The following is a 24,219-nucleotide window of genomic DNA, read 5'->3' as shown; positions in this document are numbered from 1 at the left end:
AGAGGTTAAACAAAGTAATTAATTAACTAACTGGTTAATTTTTATAAAATTGATTCTTGTGTTGTCAGGTAAAAGAAATGATTGTGCAAAATTTCAGCTTCTTCCAAGATTATGTGTTGTGAGAAATAACGTGTACAAACGTTTGGCCAGACAGACAAAGTGAGGTGATATATGGGTTGTAAAAATAGAAACACCAACATTCTAATTATAAATATATTTTATTGTCTAGAAATGTTATTGTCTATACAAAACAATCAAAACATTACATGGAACATTCACACATTTCACAAAGATTTCTTGTTTTTAATTTTTTTCTTGTTCTTTTTCCCAGACTTGTTATTTTTGTCTGTCATTTCTTCCAGTTTTCTTTTCTGTACAAGATGGCTTTTATTATGGAAGAAAGTAAGTACAAGCTGATAAATATATGCTACTAAATATCAGAAAGTAAGTTCAACATTATACAATATTACATTGTACTAGAGGCAATCTTTAATCACTGATAATAATACTAATAATTTTCATGTGGTGTACATGTCAAGGTCCCAAGAGAAGTATAAACACAAGTTTATTTATAAATGTGGGAGCCTAGAAATTTGGAATTTCTATGCAAAAGATTACAAATGTAGGGGAGATAATTGGTTTCATAATATCAAAGGTTTGGAAAACTTTTGATTTTAAAACTGAGCTTGGCAGCCTATAAATAGGGAAGAAAAACATTTCTCAGGGTCCATCAGTCAATAGGGTTCAAGCTGTATTTGAAGAAGCATAATTTTGTGAAATCTATGATTGAAATTAAGCTGTGTTTTGTGTTAATCGTGTGTGTTCAATCTTTTCTATATATCTACTTCAGGAATAAAACTATTTTATTTTTCCCACCTAAAAAAAGATTCCTCAGCAATGCAATAGGATCATCAGATTTACATATTAGATCAAACTTCTGAAAATACCTAGACATCTTTGCCATCCAATCCCATTATAACAATATGATATTTGTGTTTCAAGTGAAGGCTTGGGAATGTAATAAATAAAGCACTAGTTATGTTTTCACAGATTCATTTAGAAAGTTTCAACAGCCAATAGTTTTGTGAGATAAATCTGAACTCAACAAGTGCTTCTCATGAAAATGTAAATGTACCTTTTAACACTGATCACTGACTTGCCAGTACTTTTCAAGGCATCTGTCCAGTCAGATTCAGATCCTTTAATAGCATAACGGGAGAGGTCAGCCCCTATGATGCTGGCCACATCTTTCTTATGTTGTTGTTTAAACTCTTTGCCAGCTAACGCCTGCACATAGAAAACATTAAAATGTAAGAAACTCAATTATTTTACAAAGAATAATAATAAAATATTTTTAAAAAATACATTTTTCCTTTCCAGGTCTTCAAGCTTGAGAGGAAAAATTAACTCCAAATCGCTCTTGACCTGTGGGAGGAATATTAACCTTTTCCTTTGCAAATTCTGAATCTAAACCTCTGCTATCTTATTTCATCTTATAAATTTCAGACATCCATTAAAAAAAAGACGATAATTAGGTAAAAAAAAAAAATCTTGTGGCTAAACTCTATAATGACTATAAGAAATCCTTCAGGAGTCATCCCTAAGAAAAATGCAGGAGTTGGTAACCCTTTTACTTTCAAACACAAAGTGCTACATTTTGACAGATCCTGCAATGTAGCTGACCCCAAACTGTTCTGGTTATTGACTTTCTTTTGAACCCACCATCGGGGTTAAGAGGGGCAACTGCTTTATGTCCAAAAAGGTTATGACCATATTAAATACCCAGGCCCTCATTCTCAACATAACAAAAACAGCTAGTATGATGACCAGTTTAAGTGAGTAAATATGGGTTCATTGTGCAGGATATTTATTAGATTTGGACAGATCCTGTTGAAAGTTCTCCACTAGAATGCCATACAGAGACCATAGTTTCAGCAGAAAAGATCCTTGAGTTATTCTGGGTTTATACTTGACTGAAAAGTTTGTGTAATTATAAGAAATTTAATACCAGCAAAACAAAAATTTTTTTTTTAGGTCAGTAAAACATTAAAATCTAGGAATTCACGAGAGTGGTGGAAGGGAACAAAGAATAAGTAATCAATGAAGTGCAAACTAGTTTGAATGATAAAACTATAAGCAATGAAGATGGAACCAGATAAGTACATACCAACTCTTCCTGCATAGACTGTCTCAATGGATCCATCACAATGTCCTTCTTCTCTCCTATACTAGACTCAGCTTCTTTTTCCAAAATGTCATTGAAATACTTAAAAAAAAATAAAACATTAAAAAATAATAGTACGAATGAAGCTACAATTGATATTTTAAAAAATACTTGTTCATTTTTAGAGTTACATTGCAAACACAAAATTAGTAACTACAAAACTATAACAGATTTTTTTTCACATAGAATTTTTACTTCTTTTAATCTTAACACTCTGCAGATAGTTCTTCTAGTTGTTCAATATCTCACTTTCACCCAAAACCAAGTTCATTATTGAACCTTACCTTAATGAACTTGCAGATAATTTTATTAACTTGGGCTAAAATTTGATTAGGCAGCAAATCTTTAAGTTCTTTTTCTGTTTCTTCCACAGTTTTACGTTGGAGCCCTAGAGCCAGTAGTATTAACTGGAATATATAACAGTTTTAATAACTACCTAGTAAACAAACAATTTTTTTTTAATCAATCAATTACATTCAAGACATTTTAAACAGTTTTAATTTCTCTTTCTACCTCTATGACTGTCCATTTCCAAACCAATTAGACTTATAAACATTTTTCTAAAACAAAAGTAAAAAAAAAGCCTAATAATTATAATAAATACATATATTAGACACATGTAGTGAAAACTACTTACACTCTGAGCAGAAATTAAAGAAACGTTGATGTGGTCAGTATAATAGAGCTTGGCCAGGTCAGGCAAGAGGTCTCCCACTAGGTGATAGTCCGCCAAGTTTTGGGAATACAGATCCAGCCTTTTGATGTCATAGGTGGAGAGATATTGCAACAATTGGGATTTACTCAAAGGACCTGAGAAGTACAGTTGAGGATGTATCCAAATGTTCTATTGGCCAAGGGTAAGCAAAAACTACACATAGCTTAATAAGAAATATGTTACCATTTTTTTCAGATTTGAATTTTTCATTTTCCAGAATCTCTAGAGCCATGGCTGAGCTAAATGCACGAAATTCACAAGACAATAGTTTCACAAACCTCTTTTGAAAATCTGAAACAAAGAACAACAAATTAAAATGAAAAAAAAAAAAAACTTTTTTCTAGTAAGACAATAATAATAAGTTGTATTCATAAATGAATAATGACTGTAAATATTATAACTGAATAAATGAGTTGGAATGATACATTGTTGAAATTTACAGACAATAAAAGTAAAATATAATTGTGCAGCAGATGTACACCAAAAAAAATAAAAAAAACAGCAAAAAAAAAACTTAATAGTTAAAAATGTACATTTTAAATAAACCTACAAGACCGGTACAGTCTTCAGGGCTTGCAAAGACCTTCCTTCAGTGAACAGTACCAGGAAAAAGAAGAATAGGCAGACAGAGAAAGTGATGGGAAGACAACATAAAAGAATGCCATTGAAAGAAGTTCTATCCAAGGCAAAAGACAGAGAAATGGAGAAAGACGGTTGACAAATCTTGTGTTGTGCCCCAACAGACTAAGAGACAGGTGAAGGTGACAAGATGTACTCATAGTTAATAAAATGAAATTCACAAAACAGTTTCATTTTGAGATTGTCACTCTTCTTTTTGACAGTACCAAATGTCTTCCAATTGAATTTTCATTTCATAGAAAGTTATCTTTTTAGACTTAAATTATTAAAAAAATTATAAAATTAAATTATAAAAAAAACAAGGTTACAAAGACAATTTTTCCACACAAACTCAAAATCGGCCCCTGAAGTGGAAAAAGGCAGGTTTCAATATTTTCAGAAACAACATCAGAATGAAATTCTATCAAAGAAAAGAGCAGAATGGAGAAAGAAGGTTGACAGATCTTGTGTGGTGCCCCAGCGGTCCAGCAGACCAAAGGATAGGTGAAAGAGAATGTGAAGTTAAATGTGAACCTGGCCTAACTGATGTTTTATAATGAATATCTAATTGATCTAATTGTTTTGTAAATCTCTTATTCAAATCCTCAAGAAAAAAAACATTTCCGCAAAAAAAATAATAGTTAAGTGCACTATTTATGTAGAAAATCTTATTAATTGTTGTTTTAAATTATGTCCAACTTATATACATTCTAAATAGATTTTTTTCTCTTTAAAAAAAGTTAACTTTTTTTTTTGTAAATGTAATAGTTAGTTTGACAGAACTTACATAACGTAGCAATACAAATGTAATAAAAAATTTGTTTACATTTGCATAAATATGTTAAAATATGGTAAATGGTATCTCCCCTTCTAAAGAGTCTCCCATGTTTGTTACTATTAATAGTGAATAGCTGTAAAAGTGGTGTATTTTTATGAAAAAATTGCTTGCATAAGTGATATAGAAAATTAGATTTTTCGTTTTCAGAAAAGAAAAAAGTAGCCATTGCATCAGAACTTTGAATGGACTAAAATATTATGGTGTCAGATTTTCACTCTCTTTTCTAGTTTACGAGATCTAAACGGGATAGACTGACGGACAGACATTCCACTCAAAACTAATGGTGTCTTTTCCAATTTTGGGGCCGCTAAAAAAGACAATCACATTGGATTAGACATTTGACAGCAATTATTATAAAAATAGGACATGAATTGAATATGCCTGTTTCACCTTTCCAAAAAGCATGCAACCATGTCTGTTTGTCTTCCTCTGTGGTGTGCAGTGTTTTCAACATTATACAAGAATGTTCTCCTGTGAGTTCATTCTAAAGTGGCAGAAATAAAAATAAACATTACTAATTAATTATATCAATCATTTGCTAGCATTCTTCAAACATGAGTTATTACTTGTCATCTTTGATTGTCTACCTTTAAATGAGATCTAGATTGACTACCCAACTATAAAATGTGCAATGGCCAAAATTTAATACAACTATACTGATGAAGCTAACACATTGAAGTTTCAGGCCTGCTGAAAAGAGGTCACTTTCCAAACTATGGCTAAAATAAACACGTTTAAAGTTTTCTTAACACAGTATTGAACTTCCAATTGCTCACACCAAACCGTTTTTGTTGTACTATTTTGTAAGTGCCTGGCTTCTGAACCTAAGGTGTGCCTGTGTGCCAAACACCCAAAATATCAAATATCCTGGTTTCAATCCTTGGATTTTGAATTTTGGGATTTTTAGGGCGCCCCTGGGTTCACCCAACTCTGACTTTAGTTGGAAAAAGTAAAGCCAGTTGGTCCTTGTACTGGCAACCCTGCTCGTTAACCGTAGGCCAAAGAAACAGATGACCTTAACATCATCTGCCCTAAAGATAGTAAGGTCTGAAAGCGGAACAAATTTCCTCCAGGATAATAAAGATACTAATACTCCAAATGTCCAACATTCATGGGCTGCACAAATACTTCAAATCCAATGCAACCAAGTTTTTGAGGTTTCATTGTGCACTGTTGCAAAGGGGCAAGATACAAGCACATCATGGGCTCAATACAGGACATTCTTACATTCTTTGGGCATCATTGCTTGATACTGGCGCTGACATTAGATCATAGCCACATAGAAACAGCTTGGTTGCAAACATTATATAGTAAAAACATAGACAAAACAAAAGTTATCTACAAACCAGTGTCTATTAGGTATTTTAAATATTTAATCAACTTCTCGATTATTTATAAAGGTCTAATTTACTAAATACTTTATGAGTCTAATATTAATAAAGTATTGCATTGTGCACCATTATTACTATGAATAATATAAAGTAACTTACAGGACTGTGTCTGAGATATACTGGAGTAAAGGCAGACTTCTTCCAAAACCTGATAAACAAGCAGTATAAGTGTTTATATTTTTAGTCAATCTGCCCTAAAAGTAGGTCAAGGTCAGGATAAAAGGGTTGACCAGAATAGAAAGACAAAAATCTTTTTAAGCATAAATTAGAGAAAACTCAGGGTTGTCACAGAATGACTATTACTTAAGTGAGTTCCTACTCTGCTAAACAAGTAGTTTAAAATCATTCTCAAAAAACTTTTAATTCCTTTTGGCCATGTACCTAACATGTACCTGGCATTTGTAAGGGAATAAAACAGTTGGTCTTTGTTCCACTGACTGTTTTAAGGAATGTGAAAATCATTAATAAAAATGGTATCAGAGTTTTAATATGCTCATTTTTACAAAGCTGAAAAATTTTTAAGATCAATCAAAATACATTTTTTTTAAACCATAAGAAAAAATGTTTTCAATGTTAAAACAAGTAAAATTAACGTAATTAATTTTCAGTTGATCTAGATTCTAGACTAACTTTAATACATTTTTTTTTATTATTTACTTTTATTTAACGCAACTTTCATGTTTATAGCATACTCATTGCTGTATGGTCACTTTTGTGGACCATTGGGGGAAGGGGTTTCTGGGAGATGGTTTCCATGCTGTCTTTTTTCAAAAACAATTTTAAAACAACAAAACATAACAATTACTTTAAAAAAAAAAAAAAAAAAAAAAAAAAAACAGCAAATCTTATATTAAGTACAATTGTATCAATTAGTTTGGATCAGTCATATGATAAAATTTGTAATAGAGCTAGATTAACAATAATAAATCTGTGTGATTAGCAATAAATTTTTACAGATTGTTTTTGTTTAGCCCAATATCATGCTTTTAGCTTTCTCAATGTAATATGATCCTATCACTAGGCTGGACCAGTTGGGAAAAATGGAAAGGAAGGGGGGGGGGGTAGAAGGGGGTATCCTCGTGAAGGTTACTGTAATCTGTTTTTAAATGCATTTATACAAAAAAAGTTGGAACAACCTGAATTTGAATTTGAGGATTCAAACCTATATAAGCCTCCTCAAGCCAACATACTAACCACTGTGCCAAGGAAGTGCTTATGTAAAAAGAAGGTTTTTTTAGTTTCAAACTTTAAAGCTCTATTACAACTTCTTTCCCTATCAAACAAAATAAGTAATTATCAATAGTTAATTAACTAATTGGTTAAATTTTTTTATTGATTATTGTTTTTTTGGGTAAAAGAAACAATTGTGCCAAACTTTCAGCTTGATCCGAGATAGGGTGTGGGAGAAATAACATTTACAAACTTTTTACCAGACACACTAAGCTTTGTAAAAAGTTTCTTTTTCACAATTAGCTAGAAATATGGGATTTTTTTCTAAGGGCCATGTATTAAATATTACCTTACAAGCATTTCACTTTGCTTTCCTTACGGTCAAGCACTCACCTGAACAGATCAGAGGTCAAGCCGTATGAAACACCAAGATAGTGCAATCTTTCTGGAGGCCTATCAGTTAGCTTCAATAAAAGGGGAGGTAAATTCTTCCTGGGCTGGATCTGTTCACTGAGAAGATCTATTTCCTGTTTCAAACAAAATTTCAGCTTAATCCGAGATTGGGTGTGGGAGAAATCATGTGTACAAACATTTTGCCAGACAAAGTGAGCTTTGTAAAAAGAAGAATGTATTATGTTAGGCATGATTTTTTTAAAACCAACCCAGAGAAAAGGTCAGTAATACTGAATCTTGCCATCAATTATAATTAACAGCTCCTTGCAGGGTTCAATAGATGATTTTTCAAAAGATTTAGATAATAATGAATAAATAAATGACATTGGCAATTAGACCACACTACTGTTTCTAATTTGCATTAAAACTTCATTAGTACTAGAACAAAAGTTTAACTATTTGCAAATGATTGCATAGTATGTAAAACAATAAAAACAACACAAGATTCTGACATTTTATAAAAAGAATTAATTTACAGGACTGTGAATCAAATTAGAACATGCATTTCAATTTAAAAAGTCATAATAAATGGTACCTAAACTAGAAAGTTTTTTGACAGGACACTCATATTAGCCTTTGTAGGCTACCCACTTAGGAGCTTTCATATTACTGAAACAAATATTTTATTTAAAGTTAAAATATTTTTTTTTTAAATGTCCTTACATTTTACCACTTTTAGCAGTGATCACTCCTACAATCAACCCTAAAATAAATGGACTGTCACTAATTCTAAATCAGATTGAAAAAAAAAAGCTGCTTATACACTACCAGAAATGCCTACCAAAAAAAGTCCAAATGCGTAACACTTACGGTCAAAATGCATATTTTGGCACTAGAATGCGTAACACTTACGTGATCCACTATTTTGTCATATAAATATATATATATATATAATATTAGATCTACAATCTAAATCCAGATCAATAGAGATGATATCTAGACTAGATCTGGATCTATGTCTATATAATGAATATAATCTACTCTAGATCTGGGCCTAAGAGTGTTACCGATGCCGTGGATCTGCTACAAACGTAGGTCTACTCCAAACTTTCGTAGGCCTACCTTCATCCTTGATCTACTCTATACTAAGACTAAGAATCTAGTGACTAGTCTAGATCTAGACTAGATGGTAGTAGATGTTATCAATCTAGATCTAGTCAATCTAAATTCTAAATCATACTAAAACTAAATTGTAGAGTAATGTCGAGAATCATAACGTAATTGTAATGACTAGCTAGACTCTAGCTAGATCTATTCCTGTATAACAAGTTATCTAGATTCTAGATCTAGAATCCAAATCTAGATCTAGTAGATATCTACAATGTCACTCAATGTGTTTTGAATCGATAGCACTTCGATATTTTTTTCTATACAAATGAATACGGGAATTAGGAATGCACCAACATAATTAATTTCTACTATAATGAACTTACAAAAAAAAAAAAAAAAAAAGTCACGTTGGTGTATCAGCTTACTGACAGTACCAACCTGGTACCAACCCGCCACTCCCTCACTCTCGCGTTCATCATTTCTAGACATCTAATTGCTATTAAGAACCAATCAACGCATAGATCTGGGCACATTGTGTTCACCCCACCTTTTCTGTTTCCCCCCTCTCCCCACAGGATGGCTTAACTTGACCTCTGTGACCGCTTGTAAGCTAGTCTAGAGAGGAGAAAAAAATACATACAAAATGCGTAACGCGACGGGTTAAATTTGTATTTGCGTACTGGCGGTCATTTTTGGGAGATTTTGCGTAACGAATACGCATTTTGCGTAACGGTAGGCAGGTCTGCACTACTGTCAAACCTGGAAAATTGCTAATTTTATTTTTGTTGAGTTTTCCTAGTTTAAACTTGTTACTACTTTGATACTAAGAAACAAGACATTAGTGACTTACAAACTGAAAAAAGCTAATGAATTTAATTGACTCTAAATCCATTCAGATGTTAAGACTCAATACTCTGTCAAAGTCAGGATGAAACTTCCCCAGTAGAAGTAAAATGTACTAGTCTAGTTTTGTGTAGGTCCAGTTCAAATAGAAACAGATAACTGCCATATAGATTGCTAGGTCTGAAAGGGGTACTTTACTTTTTTTTACCAGTTCACACAGTTACAAATATCCAGTTTGAATTGTTTACCTGGTCATCAACCTCTGTAATCATACTTTCTTCTCCATTCTGATCACTTTCTTGGGTTTCCACTTCATCAGTTAATTCTTTCAAACTTAAAAACTGACCCTCAAAGTATTTCTGAAGCTGGTCCAAAGCCACTGAACCATAACCCATCTGAAACAGAAATAACATAATACTTTAGCTTTTATCAAACTTCTCAAAAGATATTACTGATCATATCTTGTTTAAAGGGAAAACAAGTTTCATTTCTGTGTACCTTAAATAGAATTTGTTTTTTCAAAACATACCAAAATAATTTCATCATTATCTATAGGAACAGAGTATGCTATAGGAAGCATGGCCAGCATAAAGACCAGCAGCCTTTGCATCACCAAACTGATACCAAGTGACCTTTGAGAGCCAGGACATTTCAGTCCAAGCTTCCAGTTGCAAATATATATTCTGACCTCAACCAGGATTAAAACCTGACACTTTATTGTTGAAGACCAGGGGTTAAACATGTTGTCAACAAAAGAAATGATATGGTAAGTTGTATGCATGCTTTCAGACTTTAAGACTGGAGGCCTTACCTTAAATCAAAAGTTGCATTACAGTGACTACAGTGTTTACGTCACACACAATATTCTTGACAACAAAAAATGCCCAATTCAAACTTCTTCCTATACATAAAAGCACAAGTATTAAACACGAAAAGAAAATTTCATGTGCGCACCACAACTTACTCTCTGATAGTCTGGGTGTGTTGCTATCCTGACTATTCTAGCTCCAGAAAGCCCTGGGAAATCACTATCCTGATACTGTAGATACAGACATATATGTATTAGACAAATGATAACAAGAGATGTGCAAATTTTAAGATATATTGGAACAGGTTAAGACCATAAATTTGATATTTTGATTTAAACATAATAATGTCTAGCAATCATTGTAAAAGATTTATTTCAGCGATAAAACATAAATATAATCTAATAAAAAAAAAAAAGAAAATTAATTTAGAATTCACTGACCTCTTGAGATATTGTCCAAGGAATAACATCTGATGCTCTTTTCTCTTTTGGTACAGTACTGGCTAGAGATGCTTTAGAGATTTCCCCTTCTAGACACAGCTTATCAAAGAACAAGAACAGAATTGTTTCAGAGAATTTAAAGTAAACATTGAGAACATATATGAAGAGTTTAGGTTCAAATATCAAATATAAGGAGAGAGTGCTTAGGCATAACTAAATATTCATATAAGAGCTATGAAGGGAAATAAAGATTATTTTTGGGGGGTTTAAATTTCAATTTGAGCTTTACCTGCAAGACACACAATACTTCAGGTAGTTCCCCTTTGACAGGCTGGACTGGACCTAATAAAACAAATATGTGATGAGCTGGAGCATCAGAGAGTACTTGCAGGTCATTGGGAGAATTCTGAAACAAAGGATTTAAAAAATAAATGACAAATGTATGTGAAGAGATTAACTGTAAAAAAAAATTTTTTTTTAAAGTTAATGTTAAAAAAACCTTACACCTTTTCTTTAAAAAATCAATCAAATTAAGGGTATCGTAGGACTAACTGATGTTTCTGGAAGTTTGTGGACTTATGCTACACACAAGCTCTGATGAAATGATAAAAAGCTATGTGTGGCTGGGTGGCATTAATCAGTTTTATTTTATTTAGATGTGTTTGACTTGAGCTAAGCATCCAATGGCAGCATGGAAACCTTGTACTACATATCCCCGCCCCCACATAAAAGACTGGAACAGAGCACATTGAGCGTGTTATAGGAGTACAAAAGACACACAATTTGAAAGCAATAAAATATTAACAACAAAAAGTTTTATGTGTACAAACTTTGTTCCTTACCTTATAATGGGATGAAACATAGAGGGCCATGATCCTATGTAAGAATTTCTCAGACACAGGGTGATAGGAGAAAAGTGTATCCCTATTGACATAGTACAACTGACAGGATGCAGGGAGGGGACAGCCTGACAATGACCTGGGTATCACGCTGGCATCCAGGCACAAAAGTCTGTTTAACCATGCCTCCACAGGATCTCCGTTGGAATATCGTATGGATTCCTTTAACTCTATCTCATGCAGGACCCTACCTAATTGAGTATTGGATAAGAAATATTTTAGTATTTACAACAGAAATGAAACAGTACATTTGATTTTCATCATGATAAGAGCATCCCAAACAACTGAGAGGGAAATTGCAAAATCAACCCATTTGTCAAAAGAGTCATTTTCAACATTTGCCAAAAATAATCCCATGGCAAAGACCACCACTTCAGAATAAGGGCTGTTCAATAGAAACAGATACAGCTTAGACATAAAATCAAAATAGTTTACATACCCAAACATCTGTTGCTATTAATGAGGACATTAAAACTCCTATTATTTAAATTCTAAAAAAAGTGCATAGATATTATACCAAGAAAATTCTAGATCTATTTACACATTTATATTTGTTGTTAATGTGTGTTAAGAAAATTAGATTCTCCTTTTCACACTGCTCAATATCTTAAAAACAGTTTTATACGAGAAGAAAGGTTTCATTTGTTTGACTTACTGACCTGTACCCACAGCCTCACTTCCTTTCTTAGCCATTTCAGCAGCCAATCTGGCCTCTTTCACACTACCCCCGTAGGTAGTGCACTGTTGCCTGAGCTGTTGAATAAGTTTCAAAGACAGGGATCTACCTGTTCCTTCATATCTTTGGACAACAAAGAAACAAAGAAAGGCCTGGATAACAAATAGCTTCAAATCTATTTCAGAAACACACAATAGAATGGAGTAACAAACATAAACTAAAGATGTATACCACATGGACCAATTAGACGTCAGTAACACAAGCAGCATACTAATGACATAGCAACAGCCAGTGAGCTCTTGGTCCAAGAGGTTACTTTAATGTATGTTTGTTTATGTTTGTTCTAGTTCTCCATTTCAGTTTTTTACTTGGTGTTTTAGCAATATTACTAATAATGGTTTCATTTATATAGCAAAGTTAACAAACATATTGTAGGCTGAAGGCTGCAAATAAAAAAAAATAAAAAAAAGGCTAAAACAGCAAACTAATCTAAATAAGTTTTTAAAATGTTCTTTGCTACTGAACAGCAGATCTGCCTACCAAAAAAAGTCCAAATGCGTAACGCTGATGGTCAAAATGCGTATTTTGGCACCAGAATGCGTAACACTTACGCGAACCACTATTTTGTCATATATATATATATATATATATATATATATATATATATATATATATATATATATATATATTAATATATATAATATTAGATCTAGATGTCATGATTAGATCTACAATCTAAATCAATACGACAATAGAGATGATATCTAGACTAGATTTGGATCTATGTCTATATAATGAATATAATCTACTCTAGATCTGGGCTCAAGAGTGTTACCGATGCCGTGGATCCGCTACAAACGTAGGTCTACTCCAAACTTTCGTAAGCCCACCTTCATCATTGATCTATTCTATAATATGACTAAGAATTTAATCTAGTCTAGATCTAGACTAGATGGTAGTAGATGTTATCGATCTAGATCTAGTCAATCTAAATCATGCTGCAACTAAATTGGATCTAGATTGTAGACTAATGTAGAGACTCATGACATAACGTAATCACCAATCGTAATGTCTAGCTAGATCTATTCCTGTATAACAAGTTATCTAGATTCTAGATCTAGAATCCAGATCTAGATCTAGACTAGATATCTACAATGTCACTCAATGTGTTTTGGATCGATAGCACTTCGATATTTTTTTCTATACAAATGAATACGGGAATCAGGGATTCAACATAATTAATTTCTACTAATGAACTTACAAAAAAAAAAGTCACGTTGGTGTATCAGCTAACTGACGGTACCAACCCGCCACTCCCTCACTCTCGCGTTCTTCATTTCTAGACTAAATCTAATTGCTTTTAAGAACCAATCAACGTATAGATCTGGACACAATGTGTTCCCCCACCTTTTCTGTTCCCCCCCCCCCCCCCCCGGCCAACAAAACAAAACGGCTTAGCGTGACCGCTCGTAAGCTAGTCAAGAGAGGGGGGGAAAAAAGGATACGAAAAGCGTAACGCGACGGGTTCAATGCGTATTTGCGTACTGACGGTCATTTTTGGGAGATTTTGCGTAACGAATACGCATTTTGCGTAACGGTAGGCAGGTCTGGAACAGGGTAATCCTAAGAAAATGTTGAAAAAGAAATGAAAAGATTAAAAAATAAGTTACCACAACAAAAATATTATTTCTCAAACAAGATGATGACTAGAGAAGCCCAAGGTTGGCAGCCAGTGACTTACCCATTGACAGTGGATGACATAAAGACTAGGTATGGTCCTAACAAATTTTTCACCAATGGTAATGGAATGGCAGCAGCTTCATCAATACAAACTAACTCAGCCTGTCCAAGTTTATGGGAGTCAGCAGGGTGGATATACTAAAGTAGAAAGAAATGATTTATATTTGTCCCAGCAATCAGTTAAAACATAATTATTATACTAAAATGAAAGTTTAGCCTTGTAAATATTCTAGAATATTTCTTAAAGATTCTAAAACACTTCCAATGAAAGACGTGATATATCATCTTTTTTTATTTACCCAAGTGAACGATCAGAATGACATAAGTTTTATGAAGTAAGATTTTGTGTGTAGTATGATCAATTAGCTTCTTTGTCAAAATTTGCTTCACTTTTAAAAAATAGCAGTAGCATGTCCCAATTGTCTCTGGACTGCCTAATCTGTAATGTTTTTATAATTGTGCTGTATTAATGGATTAGTAATAATTTTTTTTTTTACAGAGGCTTGTACTGACCTGAATTGTTTGTCTGTGATCTCTATAGATGTTAACTCTAACAACGGCTTTATTGAAGTCAGGGTTAGTTGACTGGATGATCTCATAATCAATGTGCTCCTTTGGTAATAAGTATAAAATACATTCAAAATTTTATTTTTTTATTGGTGCATAAAAAAAAAGGGGAAAAATAAAAAAGTATGTAACAGTTGATGTTGAAAACATATACCGCTACAATCTCATAGCTTCTGACTTTTCCCTTTTTAAGTACACATAAACAAAAGTAGACTTTTAAAAACATTTTCAAACACCTAAATATCCCGTTGATTATTCCAAAATAGTTGCAATGTATAAATATAATATTAAATTTTACATATATGTATTAACCATTGAAAAGAATTTGGAAAGCATCTAAAACTGCACATCTCAAAATTGTATTATTGAATCCAATTTCACTATAGCCTTCATCATCTTAAAAATGGGTAAAATGACTAGTTATGACTTGCAGAAGCAAACACTTTTTTGAAATTAAAATACATTTACATACATATAATACATTTTTTTTTCATTATAGAGTGAAAATGCAGCTTAAATTTTATCTTTTATATAACGCTACTTTCATGCTTATAGCACTATGTTCCAATCTCATTTGTGAACCAGGCGTGTGGGGGTTGATCTGGGAGAAAGTTTTCTGTGCTGCCTTTAGACACTCCGTGAACACAACTCTGCTTTAGTCAGGTGTCAAAGCTTGAGCCCACTTCACAGGTAGCCAAGCCAAGATAAGTACAAGCGTACTTAGCCACTCGACCACGCTTTCCAATAGCTTATTTCCTAATACAAATCTAATTTCGTATCATGAGATGTAGAAGTGATTTTGTGTGTGCAGACCCTCTGTCACAGATATGTGTGAACCAAAATACACCTAAGAAATTCAATTTCTTTGGCCACATTAATAATGAGAAATGTGGTGGTTGAGTATTGGTGTTTGAATTTGATTCTAGAGTTCTGTGATCTCAACTTTACAACAACTAATGCCATTAATAAAAAATGACACAATACAAACATTATTACATTTGTTTTAGCTAATCAATCAACAATTTTGCTTTATATCCTTGTAACCCTGCAGTGTCCTGAACATTATGAACAACTGTATTTTCTCCTGCTCACTATTTACACTTCACCTAGTAAGTTTCAGCTGAACAAATAGCAGCCTAATCTACAGCCATTCAAAAGAAAAAAAAACTTAAACCTTAATCATTACCTGATAGTTTAAAGCATCAAAGCCTTTAAATATAAATTCAAATAAAGTTTTGAGATTTTCTGGGCTTGGGGCTGTCACAAATATATTGGAATACCTAAAAAAGATTTAAATTTAAACAGTTAACTAAAAGACTTTAAAAAATATGACATTTAGAAAAAATTTAAAAAATTCAGCACTATATATCTACTTTGGTTTTCTAGTTGTTGAATTCACTTCTTTCTTGGATCAAAAAAAAAAGTCTTCCTTTTCAATATTTATATTTCTTTATCGAGAACGAGTCAATAAAATCTAAAAACATAAAGACAAGAAAAATAGACTATACCCAAATGCAACAGCAGCTGAAATAGCCATTCCTAATGCTGCAGATTTTCCTCGACCACGAGCAGCTGTCATTACAACTGTGCTACGCAGAGTTTTTTCAACTATAGCATCAACAAACTTGAGAAAGCCATGACCCTGTAGAAAAAATATATTAAATGTTAAACAAAACCTGACCACATCAACTGCTAGATTTTTCCAACAAATAAGGTTAAGTAAAGAGCTTCATTTTACCTGGTCTAATGTTTTACAAAGTTTAATGATTTTCCCTGTTGTGACATCCATCTCCTGGACAGATTTCTTGAGTTCTGACAACTCTATTTCTTGGGAACTTACTTCATCCTAAATCAATGATTTGGAAATGAAAGACAATGTGATTTTTGTTTTGCATTTATGTGCGAAAATATTTCTTAATTATACCAAAATTCTTTTAAGGCAAATAATACATGTTTTATGCTATCGATGATTATTATGATATATAGATAAGCTAATAGCATGATTAGGTTGGGTTGATTAGAGCAAATAGCACACAGAATGATTATGCTGTGTTGACTAAAGCTAATACACACAGCATGATTATGTTAGGTTGACTTGAGCAAATAATTGACTAAAAATTGAGATTTAAATGAACTAATTTAGAAAAATTCAAGTGATGTGATGCCTGCTGTAATTTCTTTTGTTGCTACACAAATGACCCCACCTCTCAAAATAATCCTATCTTTAAACATATTGTTGTTTGTAAATTTAGAAAATGAATGTATAGTTTTAAATATTACATTACTTAGTATAACTAATAAAATACTTGAAATATTCTTTATGCCTTTTTCTCAACACTAACCAATGATTTAGCTGGGAGTGCCTCTAGACTGAGAGCATGTGTAGATATTGGTATGAGATGTAGCTTGTCATCTATCACAACACAATTCTTACAAGATGACAAAGACAAGAGGAACCTGAGGAGAATTATAGGGAAATTAAAAGTACTCTAGCCAAAAGCAAAATCAAAGTAATTAACAACCTAATGTCTTCTAAAATAGATCTGCACTGAAATAGTCAGCATAGCCAACCTTTCATTAAATCTACCAGCAACATCTTGATGGGCTTCTGTTCGAAACCTGGCATGAACATCCTGGAAATGAAAATAAGTAAGATAAATATAAATCTTAAAAGCTGAAATTATATGGACACCGAGTTAAGAAAAGTGGAACATGGCTGGCTTGGAATAACACAGCCCCATTCTATCATCAATGATTTACAAACCTAATTCCTCAGTTAGAACGCATGAGGACCTAAGTCTAAGTAAATTGACAACTCTTGACTCACTTATCAACTTACAACAAAACAAAAGAAATTATTAAGTATAAAAGACATCTAATTGCAAAATATGTCATAGACAAGTGGGCCCTGAAAACATAAAATTGGAGATACATTCATAAATAGTGCTGGCAGCAAATGAGTAAATATCAAAATGAAACAAAAAACAATATTACTTTCTCTTGTGCTTCAAAAAATTCCAAAAGCCAATAAAACTTACTTTCTTTTGCTTCTATAAAGGAGGTGTCAATGTGATATGTGGCTTTGAGTGCCTTGTCTTAAAACAGCTATCTGTTAATTTCATATTCTATGCTGCCTTATTTTTGCCCCATACCCTGAATATTAGATGCTCAGATTTTGTGATGCCAACAAAATGACTTGCTCTCTGAGAGTATTGATTCTTAACAAGGTCATTAAATAAGAAGTAGGGCACTAACTCTGTTTCTTATGAGACCAAGTCAACTTTTATTTCCTTTTTTTAAAAAATATTTTTTTTAGAGCTTAGGTGTAACACTGTCCAGTTTAAGTAGATGATTTGCATATGTTTCTAGATGTAACTCCAGATGCACAATAAGCTACTTTTAGAACTTGATGATTTTTTTCTTTTTTTACTTTTGGTGAAATTCTTATTTGCATAAGTTGGTTTTAATGTAAATTTTTTCTTACCAAAAGCTCAAACATTTCATTTAGTAATAAAATTTGTTTTTATTTCATTTTCTTTTGATTTATTTGTACAATTTCTTTATGGATGAAAATTGAAGGGTGGAAGTTGATAGGAAACTTAAGAGAAAACAAAAAGCATCACTTGTTTGAAGCAAAAACTTAGCACATATTAGTGTGACTGGATAGATCATTTGTCATAGCTTTGATTCCCAATACTGACCATTTGGTTAAATTTACTATTTGAACAGAAGGAAGTAGGAATTGATAGCTGAAAAGTTTAGGTTAATTGTTTCCACTCTTGATAAATTTAGTGTTTTATTTTTACTTTTTATAGTTCTGCTAGAAGCTTCCATTCCAATAAAAAAAACAGTACATGCAATGATTATAAGATTTTGATTGTATATTCAGTTTTTAAATAATTTAAAGGTTTAAACTTACCATGGTCATTGTGAACAACTGCTTTAATGAAGACATGGTACGAAGGAGAATCACAATGAGGCCACCTCCTTCCACTGTTTCAATTGTCCTTGCCAATAAATTAGGTGTCAGTGCTTCAAAATCCTATAATAGTTTTACAAGGTTAGTTCATGCACTTGTGATACATATCTGGTTAATAGTAGCACAATTAGTAAGTAAAGGAGACATGGTATTAAAGCAGAAAAGTTCAAAACTAAGTCAAAGTAAATATCCAAAAAGTCAATGGAAGTCTTAATGATCATATCAGGGTTAGTAGCACTTTTCCATGACAAAATTTTAGGAGATTTTTTAAGGATGACCCACGGGTCTTAATTTGTGTATCGCTGTCGATATATATATATATTTTTGTAAACAATTAAACGAAATAATAATGTTATAAGTAAAGAAAAATTTTAATGTTAATTTGATTAAAATATGAAATGCATGGACTATAATTAGTATGTTCATGTGTTTAAGTATAAAACTATCTTTGCGAAGAGAAGTTCTATCACCTTAGAGTAAATTAGAGTTTTAGACCTAGGAATAAAGAGATGTGTAACATTTCGGTCTTGTCTAATAAAAAAAATGTACATCAGGAATTCTAAATTGGCAGATATAAGGAACAAATTTATGTAAAAATGCTTTTGAAATACAAATTTGAAGGTTAATTTTATTAAATAATGAAATCAATAGACTATATTTTGTATTTTCATGTGTTAAAGTAAAAAACAACTATCTTTGCAAAGTGTAGTTTTAAAAATTAGATCTAGATCCATTAAAATACTAATACTTTCATAGAGTTGGGCAACGTTTTTTTTTTGAGGGTCTTTAGTTTGTTTTAGGGCTACTATATATACGTCACGGTTCCAGTTGGCGCTTAACAAGTGGGTGAAAGGCGGTGTAGGCGCATCACTGGTCAGCTAGTTAACACAGCCAGCCCGTAACATGATGCAATCAGAATGCATAGTTCAGCTGTTGTTTTTTCCCCACATATTTTTAGCAAGTAATAAGCAAAATTTTATTAAAAAAAAAAAATTGGGTAAAAATTTTAGGAGACTTTTCATTTTTTTAGGAGATTTTAGGAGTGCTATGAGCCCTGTCATGTATATTTTGTTAGTTGGTATCATTACCTGTAGTACACACATGCCATACGTGTTGCCTAAAATTTTGTGCGTTTCAGCATAGTAGCAGTAGCGGATATTTGTGGAGGAGACAAATAAATCAAACGGGTCATCTTCATTGACACTCAGTTTACCACATTTGATTTTCTTCTGTATCTCTTTCATTCTCTTCTTGGGATGACTGGAAACACAAACATTTGCTTGTATTAACAAACATATCACAGAGAAATCCAACTAGCATGTAGATTGGACAAGAATGGCAGCTTTCCAATGTGATGGGCACAAATTGTCTTATTACTAAACAACCTTATAAGAAGTAATATAACAGACTTTTTTCTTTTTAAATGATTTGAATGCAAAAAGGAAATATATGTTATTTTTTCACAAATTACATATATTATAAAGTAAATTTGTACACAAAAAGACCAATTCAGTAACAGCCAAAGCTTTTCATATGCAGAAAAAGAAAAAAAAAAAAAACACTAGTGAATTATTGAACCTGCTAAATCCCAGTTCCTTCTTGTAGCACCAGAGTACTGAAGGTCTAGCTTTCAGCTCAGCTTTACTCAACATGTGGTGCAGTATCACTACCTACAAGATGAACAAAGTGTATTGATAAACAGGTAAGGACAAATATTACATTAAACACATTATATAGCTCTAATGGGTACCTGATATACCATTAGCTGGGGAAAAGTAAAGTCAGTTGGTCATTGTTCTAGCCATATGACACTCTCGGAAACCATTAGCCACAGAAACAGATGACCTATCTTTGCCCTATAGATCACAGGATTTGAAAGGGGAAATTTATTTTAAGTTATATAGGCTTTTAGTACCAAATAACAGTTACTAAAGTAAGTACAACAATTTGGGGTAAGTCAATTTTTAAATTAAATCTATGGCCTCCTTTAGTCATGAAGTGACTACAGATCATCTCATAAAAATGAGAAGAATACCAGGTCATTAGTTATGATCACAATGATGCCTCCAACACAGCAGTTCCCCCAACTCTATGCAGATAATGTTTATAAAGGTATGGCAAGTGCTATTACAGTTTGAGATCAGCATCATAGGCTCTGCCAGGGTGTAACACTGTGCTGCAAGCTGCCAACTGCTGATTTTTCATCCAAAGCATTTCCCATGTTCGGGTATAGCTGCAAGGCAGCAGAGGTTTGGATTCAAGAGTTTTACAACTCTAATGGGTACCTGACATTTATAAGCAAGGAAAAGTAAAGGAGGTTGGTTGTTGTGAGGGTCACATTACACCCTTCTTAACTGTCAGCTACAATAACAGACGACCTTTACAGCTTCTGTTCAAAAGAATGCAAGGCCCGAAAGGGGAAATTAAATATTAAGTTATAAGTTTATAGGAATAAAACAGAAAGATTTAAAAACTCCTTTATCCCACTTTCAGTCAGAGTCAGACATGCCTACCCCCAAGACCCAGAATGTGGAACACTCAGGTTCAAAATGTGGAACTTTGGGCCCCAATGTGGAACATATGCGCGTTTATGTTTGTCAGCCATACTGTACCCAATATAAATAAAACTTCAATTATATTAGCCTACTTTAATAACAATACTAGTTTGCTTTTTATAATTCATAATTATGTCCTTTGTTTGAAATCAATAGTTCTAACTCCTATGTGATTATTCTAGATCTACTTGATTATCTATCCTTTACCGGGCTTTTCTATGGCTCTACTCTAGTCACTCTAGATGTTGGCTCTAGTTAGTGCTAGATCTAAAATAATTTAAGAGTCTGTCTACTAGTAGTACTAGTCTAGGACTAGACCTACATCTAATAAGTCCTCTAAGTCTAAGAACACAGATTATAATAAATATATTATAGATCTAAATATTTATGTCTAGATCTATGGACTTATTGAGAACTAAATTTATTACATATGATAATGATACATAGAAATCTAGAGATCTATCACCTTCTAAGTCTATTTCTCTAGATACTAAGATAGATCTAGATTTAGTATCTAGACTCTAGTAACTAGTTATATCTAGTAATCTAGTGCTAGATCTAGATACTAATTTATTTAGACTATGTAATAAGTAGATATATAGCCTTATTTAGATGAGATCTAGGCCTTAGCCTTACTGTGTCTAAGTTAATTAATTACATTTAGATCTAGGTCTAGATCTAGATCTCTAAAATAACCTATTTGAAAAAAAATCCTTTTCTTAGAATAGAATTACCTAAGAAACTCTTAGAAACCAGTTGAGTTAGTCACGTTAGTGACCGTTAGTCAGAATAGCGCCTTTGTCGGGAAAAGAAAGGGATTTGAATGGAAAATTAGGTTTATTAGCACTTACTAGATTCTAAGAATAGATCTAGACCTAGAGTACTAGATCTAGATGTAGATCTATGTCTAGATCTAGCTCAACCATATGATCGTAAATTTAGGACACACCGGGTCCGGGAGGAGATGAAATGTAAACAATAAACACAGACCTAGATATATTTTATTTTGCATTCAGTATTTTCATTTCGCATTATTAATAAATAATGAAAAATCTGCGATTTTTTTTTGTGTTGGAATTCAGACTTGGCGGAACAAAAAATCGTGAATGCGGAACATGTGAGCTTTTTTGATGCTTTTGCGGGACTGTTCCGCATAATGCGGGACTGTAGGCATGTCTGCAGAGTGTTACAAGATCATCTGTTGTCATCGAGAAATACATAGAAGTCAAATTCATAAAGCGCTGGTTGTGAATGTGTGTATATGTTTCGTGTGTGAATGTTGTTTGAATTTTTCATCATACTGTTATTGTACAGTAGTTACGCTGAGGTTGTCAATTATAGTCAAACTGAATTTCCATTTGATTGAATCACTGAAATTATCTAAATCTTATCTATAATCATAGTTAGTATTACAAAAACATTCTTTTTAAATAGACTTCTGTTATTTTTCAGTGCCCCCTTGCATTTAATAAATCCTTTCTAAATATCTTTTTCTTTGGTCTCTAAATCCTGAGATAACTTTGTTTCCTTCAAATAAAGGCTTTTTATTTATAATGCTTACTGCTTGCTTTTAAAAAAGATATTTTAACCACACATGACATACATACAGATACTCAAATTGAAGAAAGACTTAATTGATGACTCACCTGGTCTTTACCATGGTCTCCAACTATTACAAACATAGAACGTTGATGAGAAGCAACACCATTCTCAATCATAATGCGAATTCGATTATCAACCTTTTTCCTCACCATTTTCCAATTTTAATCCTTCAAATATTATTGAATTGTTTTAGTTACCTATATAAGAGAAGCAAAGAGGTATTTTTAAAAGAAAGAATTACATTACAGGCAATCTGAATGATACTATATATATATATGTTCTAATAATATAACAGTGAGAGTGATCAGATTAAGTGAATCAATAATGTATAAGTAAAAAAATCCAATGAAAAAAAGATGAGGGCAGTATTTCACAGAAGACACTGTTGCAACCTGAATATATTTTCCATCACTGATGCAGACAAAACCATTCTCTGCAAAATGGCGAGGGTGAGGAACATTCAAAAGCAACACAGATTCTTGTGGTCACTGACTCAAAATCTGTACTACTGGCTTTGCAAAACCCCGGACCATGGCCCCCCAATATCGACACTGTCATCATGGCTTCATACAATATAATTAATTTTATAATTCAACACTATTGAACCCCTCTAATAATGCAGTGGGCACCGAGTCACATAGGTGTGACTCGCTACACATTGGGGCAGACTCATTGGCTAACACCACCTACCAAGCAGGCTGTGAGTTTTCATCATGTGTACCTGGCAACAATCAAAAAAATATAAATGGAAAAGTGGTTTGAGCGCTGGGACAAGCCCACAAAGTCTGGGAGCACATTAGGCGCCCTGACTGCACTTCAATGTTGAGGAGGCCTGAGCAAGCTATTACAGTATTTACAGAGCATTGATGGACAGGCCACTGTCTAGACAAGGTCGCAGCACAATGGGACAAACCCTAAGCCTAAGCCTAAACATCAGAATACTTTACAAGTGAAAAATACCCCCAACAGGCAACACCAAGAGAATCTTTTCCATGTCCTTATTGATTTCAAGATAAAGCTTTCGATCAAGTATGGCATGGGGCACTCTGGGCAACAATGGAAAAGTACAACACTTTTCAGTATAGAGAGAAAGATCTAGAGTCTTAGTAGAGTTTAGTAAAAAAAAAAAAAAGTCATAACTGCCATATAAGTAAACAGATTAGTATTAGCAGAATTACTAGCTCTACTAGATAAACTAGATCTAACTATTAAGACTTAAGAGTCAATAAAATAAGTCAATAAGACATTTAATTAGTCTTAGTATTAATAGTAATTTCCGCTTTTTTGCAAATCTAGATCTAGATCTAGTCTACATCTAATACTACTAATAGTAATTCTAGATCTAATAATAATATTTATAATATAAATATAATAATATTCAAACACATTCACAGTGACATTCCTTCTATTTAGATACACTAGAATAGATCTAATACTGATATAGACGTAAATGTCGTAAAGAGCTACACACTACACATATTTTATAGAATATAGACCTATAGATCTAGAGTCTAGTCACTATAGACTCTAGATCAGTAGATGTATCTAAGTTTAGTTTAGTTTTACATAATTACATTACTTTTTCGTAATCCACCGTGTTGTGCGAATTTTAAATTAAAGAAAATGTGCGTATCATAATTTCCTGCAGTT

The 24,219-nt window shown here is 32.7% G+C and overlaps 1 protein-coding gene across 2 annotated transcripts; it reads right to left on the bottom strand.

Annotated features, from left to right (window-relative positions):
• Positions 1–199: 199 nt before the first annotated feature.
• On the bottom strand, positions 200–24,212 carry LOC106072701 (RNA cytidine acetyltransferase-like). 2 transcript variants are annotated; one of them, XM_013233141.2, is made up of 27 exons: positions 24,149–24,212; positions 22,614–22,766; positions 19,991–20,082; positions 19,501–19,672; positions 18,353–18,475; positions 17,005–17,066; positions 16,776–16,890; positions 16,172–16,279; positions 15,942–16,075; positions 15,620–15,713; positions 14,380–14,478; positions 13,868–14,004; positions 12,110–12,249; positions 11,394–11,641; positions 10,841–10,957; positions 10,552–10,650; positions 10,267–10,341; positions 9,551–9,697; positions 7,350–7,483; positions 5,886–5,934; positions 4,786–4,879; positions 3,123–3,230; positions 2,862–3,034; positions 2,509–2,631; positions 2,168–2,266; positions 1,136–1,287; positions 200–384 (listed from the first exon to the last, which is right to left on the bottom strand). In XM_013233141.2, the coding sequence occupies exons 2-27, from the start codon at positions 22,719–22,721 to the stop codon at positions 285–287; spliced, it is 3,102 nt and encodes a 1,033-aa protein (XP_013088595.2). In that variant the 5' UTR covers positions 22,722–22,766; positions 24,149–24,212; the 3' UTR covers positions 200–284. The 2 variants fall into 2 exon arrangements, with proteins under 2 accessions (XP_013088595.2, XP_055900747.1); XM_056044772.1 differs by lacking the exon at positions 24,149–24,212 and adding an exon at positions 24,066–24,084.
• Between the last annotated feature and the right edge of the window lie 7 nt (positions 24,213–24,219).

This window comes from Biomphalaria glabrata, chromosome 10, assembly GCF_947242115.1.
Source record: "Biomphalaria glabrata chromosome 10, xgBioGlab47.1, whole genome shotgun sequence".
Taxonomy (NCBI): Eukaryota; Metazoa; Mollusca; class Gastropoda; family Planorbidae; genus Biomphalaria; species Biomphalaria glabrata.
The sequence above is the reverse complement of the archived record's forward strand: the minus strand, read 5'-3'. Positions and strand labels throughout refer to the sequence as shown.